Source organism: Lottia gigantea, assembly GCF_000327385.1.
Source record: "Lottia gigantea unplaced genomic scaffold LOTGIsca_543, whole genome shotgun sequence".
Taxonomy (NCBI): domain Eukaryota; kingdom Metazoa; phylum Mollusca; class Gastropoda; family Lottiidae; genus Lottia; species Lottia gigantea.
The window spans coordinates 1-12364 of record NW_008709864.1 but is presented as its reverse complement, the minus strand read 5'-3'; the positions used below and the strand labels follow the sequence as shown (position 1 = coordinate 12364).

The following is a 12364-nucleotide window of genomic DNA, read 5'->3' as shown; positions in this document are numbered from 1 at the left end:
AGCATTCTTTATTCAAGCATTCATTCATTCAAGCATTCATTCATTCATTCATTCATTCATTCATTCATTCATTCATTCATTCATTCATTCATTCAAGCATTCATTCATTCAAGCATTCATTCAAGCATTCATTCATTCATTCATTCATTCAAGCATTCATTCATTCAAGCATTCATTCATTCATTCAAGCATTCTTTCATTCAAGCATTCATTCATTCATTCATTCAAGCATTCATTCATTCATTCAAGCATTCATTCATTCAAGCATTCATTCATTCATTCATTCATTCAAGCATTCATTCATTCATTCAAGCATTCATTCATTCATTCAAGCATTCTTTCATTCAAGCATTCATTCATTCAAGCATTCTTTCATTCAAGCATTCATTCATTCATTCAAGCATTCATTCATTCAAGCATTCATTCATTCATTCAAGCATTCTTTCATTCAAGCATTCATTCATTCAAGCATTCTTTCATTCATTCATTCATTCATTCATTCATTCATTCATATATCCAATGGATGACCTGTATTTTGTTGTTTTTTTCCCAATTTTCAGCTCATATTTACTTTTGGTTTTATAGTTTGAGAAATACTAATCTTTTACATTTTCAACTTTAACTTTGACTTTGAAGGTTGCGTTAAGTTTTCAACAAATTTTAACGACTGTGGCCATTTTTTTGTTGTTATGTTAGTATCTTTAACCAAAGAAAATTTGTTGAGGTTTTATGCTTGGTTTCATTGTTCATTTATCCAGATTTCTGGAGGTGAATTAAAACATTGTAAGAAATAAAGGAATGATTAGCATATCCATATAGCTTTCATTAGTTTATTTATTTATCTAATAGCTTTGTTATTCATCTAATATATTTAAATAAGTGTTGCTTTAATACAATAATTGTTAGGTTAGTTATTTAGGTAAGGTAAAATTATACAAAGGACTGGTATATCCATACAGCTTTTAATTTATCTAAAATAATTATTATTTGTTATTTATCTCAGATATTTGTTATTTTACTAAAATATTTGTTGTTTATTTCATTTTTTATCTTGGTTTTGTTGTTTTATATTTTCAGTTATTACATATTAAAAGTAATAAATTTTTAACAGTCAATAAACGACTGCCAGCACAACTAGAGAAAAATGCTATGAGGGTAACTCTGGATTCTTCTGGCAACGAAGGTTCCTGGTTTTATATTCAACCCTTTTATAAACACAGTTCACAGGGAGACAAGGTAAGAATTATTTATATTTCTACTCATTTGATCATACTGGTATCATATCAGGACAGAAGATTGATAAAACTAATCAGATTTGACCAAAATAGTTTAGAAACTTTTGTTATGTCGAAAATAAAAGAGCATTACAACAATTGATTTTTGAAAAATAGATTTATTCTTTTACCACGAAAACTAACATTTTTTTTACCTTGAAAAGATTTTGTTTTAATGATTTCTTGGTTAAACAAAGTTCTAAACTCTTACCAATGTTTATAATAAAGTCTTTGAATGGAATTTAGTAATTGTAAGTAAGATATAGACACAGCTTTATTGAACAACAATCACTGGTTACAGGTTTTATGCAACGTTTCGACGTTTATTTATATATAGTTTGCCCATCACTTCTTCTCATTATGTGTCTGAGGACGACGGGGGAAACACATCGAAACGTTGCATAAAACTTTAATCAGTGATTGTTGTTCCATAAAGCTGTGTCTATAAGTTTATAATGTTCACTTTCCTGGTCAAATTTTACAAAATCCAAGGCATTGGCCTGTCTTCATTAGCCCAAGCTGTCAACTAGGATATTAAACTCACAAATGCACATTTTTGTCATTCAAGTGAAGTTGACAAACCATGACCAAATCGTAAAAAATGTGCTGTCGATAAAATCACAAGATAATATCAGTAGTTATTTATTTTTCTGGGAAAATATAGAAAACATCCTGGTCTAATAATAACTGAATATATTTACATTATTCATTAATATTAAACGGGTATATTCATTTCAATATTAACTCACCAGCTGATAGAGCTTATTTTCAGCTATCTTTATTAACTGATAGAACTCATTTTCAGCTTTATCTACCAGCTGATAGAACTCATTTTCAGCTTTATCTACCAACTGATAGAACTCATTTTCAGCTATCTGTATAGTCATCTAGATATTTACTTTACTAACTGATAGAGCTCAATTTCAGCTATCTGTATAGTCATCTAAATATTCACTTTACCAGTTAATAGAGCTCAATTTCAGCTATCTGTATAGTCATCTAAATATTTACTTTACCAGCTGATAGAACTCAATTTCAGCTATCTGTATAGTCATCTAAATATTTATTTTACCAGCTGATAGAGCTCAATTTCAGCTTTCTGTATAATCATCTAAATATTTACTTTACCAGCTGATAGAACTCAATTTCAGCTATCTGTATAGTCATCTAAATATTTACTTTACCAGCTGATAGAACTCAATTTCAGCTATCTGTATAGTCATCTAAATATTTATTTTACCAGCTGATAGAACTCAATTTCAGCTATCTGTATAGTTATCTAAATATTTACTTTACCAGCTGATAGAACTCAGTTTCAACTATCTGCATAGTCATCTAAATATTTACTTTACCAGCTGATAGAACTCAATATCAGCTATCTGTATAGTCATCTAAATATTAACTTTACTAGCTGATAGAACTCAATTTCAGCTATCTGTATAATCATCTAAATATTTACTTTACCAGTTGATAGAACTCAATTTCAGCTATCTGTATAGTCATCTAAATATTTACTTTACCGGCTGATAGAGTTCAATTTCAGCTATCTGTATAGTCATCTAAATATTTACTTTACCGGCTGATAGAGCTCAATTTCAGCTATCTGTATAGTCATCTAAATATTTACTTTACCGGCTGATAGAGCTCAATTTCAGATATCTGTATAGTCATCTAAATATTTACTTTACCAGTTGATAGAACTCAATTTCAGCTATCTGTATAGTCATCTAAATATTTACTTTACCAGCTGATAGAGCTTAATTTCAGCTATCTGTATAGTCATCTAAATATTTACTTTACCAGCTGATAGAACTCAATTTCAGCTATCTGTATAGTCATCTAAATATTTACTTTACCAGCTGATTGAGCTCAATTTCAACTATCTTTAAATGTTTACTATTTTCAGGTGGTTGTAGGTGATAAAGTGGTCTTAAATCCAGTAAATGCAGGACAACCTCTACATGCTAGTAACTGTGATCTCATAGACAATCCTGGATGTAAAGAAGTGAACTCTGTTAACTGTACAACATGTTGGAAGGTGATATTGTTTATGGAATATAGAGAGAATAAAGATGATATTGTCAAAGGGGTAAGAGAGATAGAAATGTTCATATTTCCATAGACAAAAAACTATCTTGAAAAATTTTTAGAAACCTTTCGAATTTTAATGTATAATTTAGCACTTGTGTCTAAATTCTTTAATCTTTCAAAAATATTTACTGCTTGGTTGACTGGAATAATGAGAAAAGATGACCTCTTCCATATCTATATACATGAGGGTATGGAATAATGAGATTGGAGTCTTATTGAAAATTCAGACTACAACTAAACTTATCTGATTAAAGACAGATATATATAACGGCCAATTTGTATCAATATATTTTGTCTCTATTACAGGGAGACGTAGTGAGATTGTTTCATGCAGAACAGGAGAAGTTTTTAACTGGTGACGAATATAAAAATCAACAGTATGTTTTTCTACGGACAACTGGACGAACATCTGCCACAGCTGCTACCAGTTCTAAAGCATTATGGGAAGTGGAGGTAAATCAGACTCTTTTATCATCTTACTGCAGAGGTTTTAATTTGAGTGGTGCTAATCGACGTAAACAGTTCAAGGTCTGAATATCAACTGACTGATGGGCATGTCTTACCCTGGCTGGGTGGCAGCAATATTTCTTCAACAAATATGGCAACTACTAATTGACAAACAGACACTACTTTTGTATTTCTTTTGAATAATTGATTTTTGAGTAAATAGAGCATGATAGCTTTAATGTAAAAGTAATTCACTTCATAATAAAGACAAAAATCTATATATTGTTGAACACTGCGAAAAGACTTATGTCATAAGGCTTGATTTAGAAGCTGGCTTATATTATCCCTTTTCATGAAAACCTTCTAATAGTAAACTCCTGGTTTCAATAGATAGTTTATTTATTTTTCTGTATTCCCAAGTTGTCATCACATTATGAATATTGATTGGTTGATGTTATTGAAGTGATATTATCAACCAATCTGATTTCAGAAAGTCTATTTTAACTTTCAAACTTTTTGACCATATTAACCAGTCATATTTTTATTAGTTTACGAGAATCAGAAGTTACAAACGCTCTGAAATTAGGTTTGTGGTGTAGGCCTAAATATTAAAGATATTTCTCTTATTTCCAGGTTGTCCAACATGATGCCTGTAGGGGTGGGGCTGGTCATTGGAATAGTTTATTTAGATTTAAACATCTTGCCACTGGTCAGTATCTGGCAGCTGAAGTTGACAACGACCCTACCGCTGATGCTACCAGGAATAAACTACGAGGGCAGGCTTCCTGGCAGGTATTTTGTCTGGTTTCTGTGCCCCACGGTCATGATATAGCGTCGATATTCGAACTGGATCCTACCACCATGATTAGAGGAGATTCCTTAGTGCCCAGGTAAGACAGAGTATTTAAAAAGCGTAAGTTTGTTTAATGAATTTTGAATAGAAGTTTTCTCTTGCTTTTTTTATCCAAACTTTATTAACTAACAAGGGCCTTCTTAGAAAAACTTCTAAAATTTCAAATGCTAGATACAGTGCAAGTTAAAAATCCCTTGACAGATGAAAATATGAAAAAGAATTGGAAGATTGTCTTCTTAATAAAATACGCTCTATAGCTAATTAGCATAATTTCTGATTAAACGCAGCATGTTTAAGAAGGTAATTAGCTGTAGAAAGGTATGAAATGGAATTTGTTTTGTTTTATTTTGTTAACATTTCAGACAAACGTTTGTACGACTACATCATCTGTGTACAGATTCCTGGGTGCACAGTACCAGTATCCCCATAGATAAAGAGGAGGATAAACCAATCAGAAATAAGGTAAATATAAACCAATCAGAAATAAAGTAAATATAAACCAATCAGAAATAAGGTAAATATAAACCAATCAGAAATAAGGTAAATATAAACCAATCAGAAATAAGGTAAATATAAACCAATCAGAAATAAGGAAAATATATAAACCAATCAGAAATAAGGTAAATTTAAACCAATCAAAAGCTCAAGAGTAGAATACCAGAAAAGGTTCCGTATCCTCAATGATTTATTTATTTACAGGTTGGTTGTGCGAAGATAAAAGAAGACAAAGAAGCATTTGCTATTGTACCTGTTAGTCCGATGGAAGTTCGTGATTTAGATTTTGCTAATGATGCCAGTAAACTATTAGCTGATATAGCTTCTAAACTAGAACGAGGTGCTATAACACAGAATGAGAGAAGGTAAGAATGGTGGTTGTGGGTTCTAATCATGGTTTGGATGTTAAAATCTGATGACCTTGAATAATAATCTTTGCTCCTTATTCCAGTCAAACCAGCTGTAATTTGGTACGGAAAATCCAGGAAAGATCAATGCCAAATGCCAGTTGGTTGGCAGGATTCATGTGAACTGAAGTTGTTATCCTTTTAAAACAGGGTTCTTTCTGTCTTTTGGAATAAATATTACAAAAAGGTTTCTTTCCGAAAAGGGAACCATATTCCAGTCTTTCATAATCTTATTTTCGTCTCTCTCATGTCTTTCAGATTTGTGACCAATCTTCTGTCAGATTTGATTCATTTTCTGGGTAACTTGGAGATGACCAACTCTGGAGTAGAACCACTAGATTTAGTTATTTTGAAACAGGATAGAGAACGACAGAAATTATTTCGAGAACAAAATATTTTAGAACAGGTTGGTGGAATGTCAAATTATTTTAGTTTAACTCTATTCATATGAGGCCATTGTTTTCAAGTGAAATTAACCTTTAGCTAATTTGGAACCAAATAGTACAAGGTTTTATAAGAGATACTCTCTTATAGAAGCACTGGCCAAGGTCACAGTAGAGACTATGGTAAAAGTTATATATAGTTTGTACATGGAAGTAGACTATAAAGAATATTCTATGATATGAAGACTCTCAGCTCTTGCTTACTTTACTAAAGCTTGTGTTGTTTTTTGAATATAAAATGCTTAGACAGGACAGTTGGTTTGAAAATGGAGGTGAAATTTTTTGAGATTTGGACCAAAAGTGTATTTTCAAAGAAGGAATTATTAGTTATTAAGTTCAACTAACAAAATCTATTTACTGCCTGACTTCCATTGTGCAGAAGTGAAAAATCCTCAAAACCTTTTTTTCTCAGATTTTCAAGATCCTACAGGCTCCGTTTCAAGACCGGGGTCAGGGTCCGTTTCTACGTATGGAAGAACTCGCTGATCAGAGACACGCCCCGTTTCGTCACATCTGTCGTCTGTGTTATAGAATACTAAAATTATCTCAACAGAATTACCGAAAAAATCAGGTAGATATTTTTTTTAACGGTGTTCTGAATTGTTTGGAAGACAATATTCAACTAATCAAATGACTTGAGATGACTAGTCTACAAGTTGTTGGTTTTAAATTTACTCTCTGGATAATTTACATACCCTATAGTTGTGTTTATAATACACAGATGTTTACCCCAAAAAAGGAACCCATACAGGAGGGATGTGCACAGCAGTAAAATATTTTTTTCAGTCTATGATTTTACTAAAACATAGCATAGACAAAAATCAGACCTGTACAAAATTGTTCATAAAAAATGAAACACAAAATTAAGATTTGAGTTGTCATGTTTTTATCTCTCTATTTTCAGGAATACATTGCCAAAAAGTTACCATTTATGCAGAAACAGATCGGATACGAAGTTTTAGCTGAGGAAACCATCACTGGTTTGTTACATAATAACAGAAAATTACTGGAAAAACATATCAAAGATTCAGAGATAGAAACTTTTGTTAAACTGGTCAGGAAAAAACAGGAACCAAGGTATGTATAGGTAGGGAGACCCAAGGTATGTATAGGTAGGGAGACCCAAGGTATGTATAGGTATTGAGACAGTCAGTCTGAAGGGAGTTGGATTGTTGTCTGCTAGAATAGGGGGGTAGCTCAGTAGGTAGTGAGTTAGATTGTCGTCTGCTAGAACAGGGGGATAGCTCAGTAGGTAGTGAGTTGGATTGTTGTCTGCTAGAATAGGGGGGTAGCTCAGTAGGTAGTGAGTTAGATTGTCGTCTGCTAGAACAGGGGGATAGCTCAGTAGGCTACAAATGTATGGTTATTATGAAAAAGGGATAGTGAGTTAGATTTGAACTTGCCAGGGCACTGGGATAGATCAATCGGTTGGATTGTAATTTTTAAGTGCTGTAGGTTCAGATCCCTTTGGAGAATGTCAGTGATGTAGGTCAGATGTAAAACTTCATTCATTTAATTTTTTGAAAGACCATATATAGTAAATCATTTCATATTGTATCTTAGGTTTTCTTGTCCTGTTAAAATTCCCTTCAGGAGCAGGAAAGTAGGATGTAAAACTCCATTAATTTAATTTCAGATATTTAGACTATCTATCAGACCTATGTGTATGTAATAAAGTAGCGATACCTAGTACACAAGAGTTAATCTGTAAATGTCTACTCAGTCCTGATAACGCTGATATTCTGATAGACACCAGGTAATATTAAATTTTTACTTTATTCAGGCTTTGATTAATGACTAGTGGAAGCCATCGTGGAACTGATCTCAATCTCAATTCTCTGTTGCTCTCTGAACACGTTCTGTCTGTTCCAAATCTGCCCTCAATTGAACAGTATAAAATCAGATATTTTACATTCAACTATCCAATCTATTTCCTTCGCTGCCATTTTGAATTCTGTCTACATCTACTATCTTCACAGCACATGTGAAACGCGTTCTGAATCTTATTCCGAATTGTTTTCGTGCATGTCCAGTTGATTCTTGAATCTTGAAAATCACGAATTGAGCGACCCCTTAGAGTTGAAGTAGACTAATTGATGTGAAGTAGACAGATATTTCTGGCTTTGATTCACCCTACTAGATTTAAGGGGATTTTGTTCGATCAATCTGGCAAATCCAGTTGATTCTTGAATCCTGAAAATCACGAATTGAGCGACCCCTTAAAGTTGGAGTGGACTAATTAATGATATGTAGACAGATACTTCTGGCTTCTATTCGCCCTACTAGAGTTAAGGGGATATTGTTCGATCGATCTGGCAAATCATGATCTTATATTGGACTCTAATCATAACTCTATCATTTAACACTGAGATAACAATGTTATTATTGTAGATTAATGACGACTCAAGTAGAAACAGAACTAGAAGTAGATTCTCCTGACGGTGAAATCGTAGATCCTATAATTACTATAGAGGAAGAGGAGGAGGTGGTATTAATTTGGAATCATCTTAACGATCATCAACAACAGAAAGGTATCCGAGAGCTGGCTATGGGAGCTGCTGATAATATCAAAGAAGATAAAGATAATCTAGAATATTACAGGTTGGTGGAGAATTTTAAAATATATTGGATTTCTCTCTCTCTCTCTCTCTCTCTCTCTAGTTCTTCAATGAGTTTGCTGGCTTGCTAACCATATATTTACAAGTGAGCTGTCATTGCAAAACTAGATTTCCCCGGAAGTATTTTATTTCCAAAACACACATTGAAAATTGACTTTCGAAATCGGCTAGTGGTAGATGATATTCTATATCTTGAAGAGGATTAAAAAGTAGGACGTAAAACTCCATTCATTTCATTTCATTAGAGGAGGATTCGAACCCTTGGCACCTAATCACCATCAATCAACAGCAAATCAAAATTGACTAAAGGGTATGAGCTGCCATTTTTATTATATATAAGCCAAGGACTACTCAATAGAGTTCTCGATATACACTTATATTTTATATAGACTTACATGTTTTCTAATTCTTTTGATAATGATAAATAAAATATATATATATTCCAGACACCAGTTAAATCTATTTGCTCACATGTGTTTAGATAGACAGTATCTAGCCATCAACAAACTATCACCTCAACTAGATGTTGACCTTATATTGAAGTAAGTATTCATATTTTTATATCTTGTATCGTTCATTAGACTTAGCCCTAGACAGGGGTTTGTTTCTTATACAGAGTTATGATTTTAAAAATTCCTTCTTTCATATCTTGTATCATGGCGCTGTTTTCTATAAGATATCTGTTACTACACCATAGGCCCCCTTGCTAACTTGTAACAATCTGCTATAGGATCCCTTCTTGTTGGAAACAGTACTTCTTTTTCTAGTTTGTTACAAAACTGGCTTGGTTTGTTTGTCATCTATAAATCCAAATAGCAGAGTTAATTATTGTTTTTCTCTGGCACAGTTCCAGGAACTGCCCTAATATTGTAGGTGGCAATCAGAAAGCACTAATTTTATTTTATTTTCTAGATGTATGGAGGATGAATCTCTACCAGCTGATCTGAGAGCCTCGTTTTGTCGTTTGATGTTACACATGCATGTTGACCGAGACCCCCAGGAGCAAGTTAAACCAGTAAAATACGCTCGACTGTGGTCTGAAATACCAACTAAAATATCAATAGAGGAGTAAGTATATCAACTGTATTTTAGTATCTTGTGATATCATATATAGTCCTGCTACCAAATTTCATGAATGATTAATTTTTCCCAAACTTTCACTGTTAATATTTGTGTTGTAGTTGTAGATTTGTGTTGTTATTTTATATGTTGTTGTCCTGTTTGTTTTTCAGTTATAATGTATTACATAAAAACAATAAGTATGTTCTATCTATGTATGTTACTCTATTTTATAGTGCTGGTATTTGTCAGTCATGTCATGATACAATACATATCGTGATACAAAAAATACGATATAATACATACCATGATACACAGATATTCCATTATGATACATAATATGATTTGGGGCTAATATGCAAAAAAAGTAACACTATTGTTTCAATGAAATTTGTCAAGTGAAAAATAAGAATAGAATTGAACTTCTACTTTCAATATATTCTGTATTTAGATGTTATATATGTATTTATATTTATGTCTAGTATGGTATCATGGCATGTTACAATGTGTCTATTATATGATATATATGGTTCCAGCACTGATATTTACTATATAGTTAAATAAAGATTTTTATGCCGATTCTAGGACAATTCAAACCATAAACAGACTAGTCTACTTTGAGGTAGATTAAATGAGAACACTTAGTGTATTTCTATTAAAGGAACAGTTGTGCCATTTTGTGGGGTAGATTTTAGGCCTTGATATATGTAAATAATCTTCAGAAGTACTAGAATGTACGATAATCACATAATTCCTATAAAAATACTTCAAACTAGGAATTTTATTCACTATTTCTATATATGTCTTTTCTATATATCACAGAGTATCTTAAATTGATGAGTCGTCATTTTAACATTCAAACGCAGATAATATACCTGCCCCTTTAATTTTACTAATAAAAGACTGGTGATGTTTATAATTTGAATTGTCACCAGAATAAAAATCAAATCTCTTGGCTCAAGGTCACGTATACACTGTATATATTCATATTGCTCTGTTTATAAACACAATTTCCCTTCAGCAATATGCATGTCACTGTTATTCACAATTAAAACAGCAAGCCATGATCACAGAATTAATAACTCTTATTAAAATAGCAAGTTATGATCACAGAATTAATAACTCTTATTATATTGCATGGTGATATACGCATGTTTTATAAACTAGAGTTTGTATACAATAATAACTTCCTTATTAACATGAGATGAATATTGTTAAATCATTACAAAAATTTGATGGCATAAGAAAATCATTTTGACTGGCCAGAATGACTAGTTCAGTTGACAAAACCAGCAATTTACTACTGAAACTTGCAACAGGACAGTTTTATCACAAATATCAATTTTCCATCTGAATTCTAAGGAATTTAAGAATTATTGAACTGGATTACAGTATGTATTTATTGTGGACATAAGTTTGAATATACTCAAAGTTTTCTGTATATAATACACATATATAAAAAGAAAATATTTGGTAGAATTAAAGTGGGGGTGGCGGGTGGTGCTGAAAATGTTTTTCCGTTTATTTAACATTTTGATATTTATCTTTCCAGTTATGAAGCTCATGTGTGTAAAATCCCAGAGAAAGAACAAGTAAAACACAAATTTCAACAGACTATTACGTTTGTTGAAGATTATCTCTGTAATATTGTTAATAAAGCCTGGTCTGAAAAGGAACAGAATAAACTTACTTTCGAGGTAAAAAACTAACTTTTATAAGACTTTTTTGTTCCAATATTTTCAGGTTTTACATTTCTTATACTCAGGTAAATTTTGATCTTTTAAATAACTGGATATTAAAGATAGATTGACTGATGTAGCTTTCCTAGTGAATTATCTAACTCAGCTACTGTATCACAAGGATTTGAAGCCTCAACGACAGATAATAATCATAGCTAGATTTTTTGATGGAGGGTTTTAGAGGAAGGTTGAAATTCTAGCTGATTATTAGATTGTATTTTTAAATTATATTTTGTATTTGTAGTTATATAATTACATTTTGTATTTGTATTAATAGATTATATTTTGTATTTGTATTTATAAATTATATTTTTTATTTGTAATTATAAATTATATTTTGTATTTATAAATTATATTTTGTATTTGTATTTATATATTATATTTTGTATTTGTATTTATATATTATATTTTGTATTTGTATTTATATATTATATTTTGTATTTGTATTTATAAAGTATATTTTGTATTTGGATTTATAAAGTATATTTTGTATATGTATTTATAAAGTATATTTTGTATTTGTATTTATAAAGTATATGTATAAATATATAAATACAAATACAAAATATAATTTATAAATACAAATATAATATATAAATACAGATACAAAACATAATATATAAATACAAATACAAAATATACTTTATAAATACAAATACAAAATATTATTTATATATACAAATACAAAATTCAATTTATAAATATAAATACAAAATATACTTTAAAAATACAAATAAAAAAATATAATTTATGAATAAAAATACAAAATACAATATATAAATACAAATACAAAATATAACTTATCTATACAAATACAAAATATACTTTATAAATACAAATACAAAACATAATTTATAAATACAAATGCAAAACATAATTTATAAATACAAATACAAAATATATTTCATAAATACAAAGACAAAATATAATTTATTAAT

General features: G+C 30.8%; 1 protein-coding gene across 1 annotated transcript in view; it reads left to right on the top strand.

Annotated features, from left to right (window-relative positions):
• LOTGIDRAFT_175913 (hypothetical protein) overlaps positions 1-11678 on the top strand; it is a gene marked incomplete at both ends in the record, with an annotated part of 21312 nt that extends 9634 nt beyond the window's left edge. The window contains 16 exons of the mRNA XM_009062988.1: positions 1078-1236; positions 3181-3363; positions 3672-3818; positions 4446-4702; positions 5028-5127; positions 5365-5525; positions 5826-5973; positions 6423-6581; positions 6915-7087; positions 7647-7766; positions 8402-8611; positions 9075-9170; positions 9541-9696; positions 11240-11384; positions 11431-11452; positions 11671-11678. Of these exons, the coding sequence (XP_009061236.1) occupies positions 1078-1236; positions 3181-3363; positions 3672-3818; positions 4446-4702; positions 5028-5127; positions 5365-5525; positions 5826-5973; positions 6423-6581; positions 6915-7087; positions 7647-7766; positions 8402-8611; positions 9075-9170; positions 9541-9696; positions 11240-11384; positions 11431-11452; positions 11671-11678 (2244 nt within the window). The remainder of the gene's footprint in view (positions 1-1077; positions 1237-3180; positions 3364-3671; positions 3819-4445; positions 4703-5027; positions 5128-5364; positions 5526-5825; positions 5974-6422; positions 6582-6914; positions 7088-7646; positions 7767-8401; positions 8612-9074; positions 9171-9540; positions 9697-11239; positions 11385-11430; positions 11453-11670) is intronic.
• Positions 11679-12364: the final 686 nt, after the last annotated feature.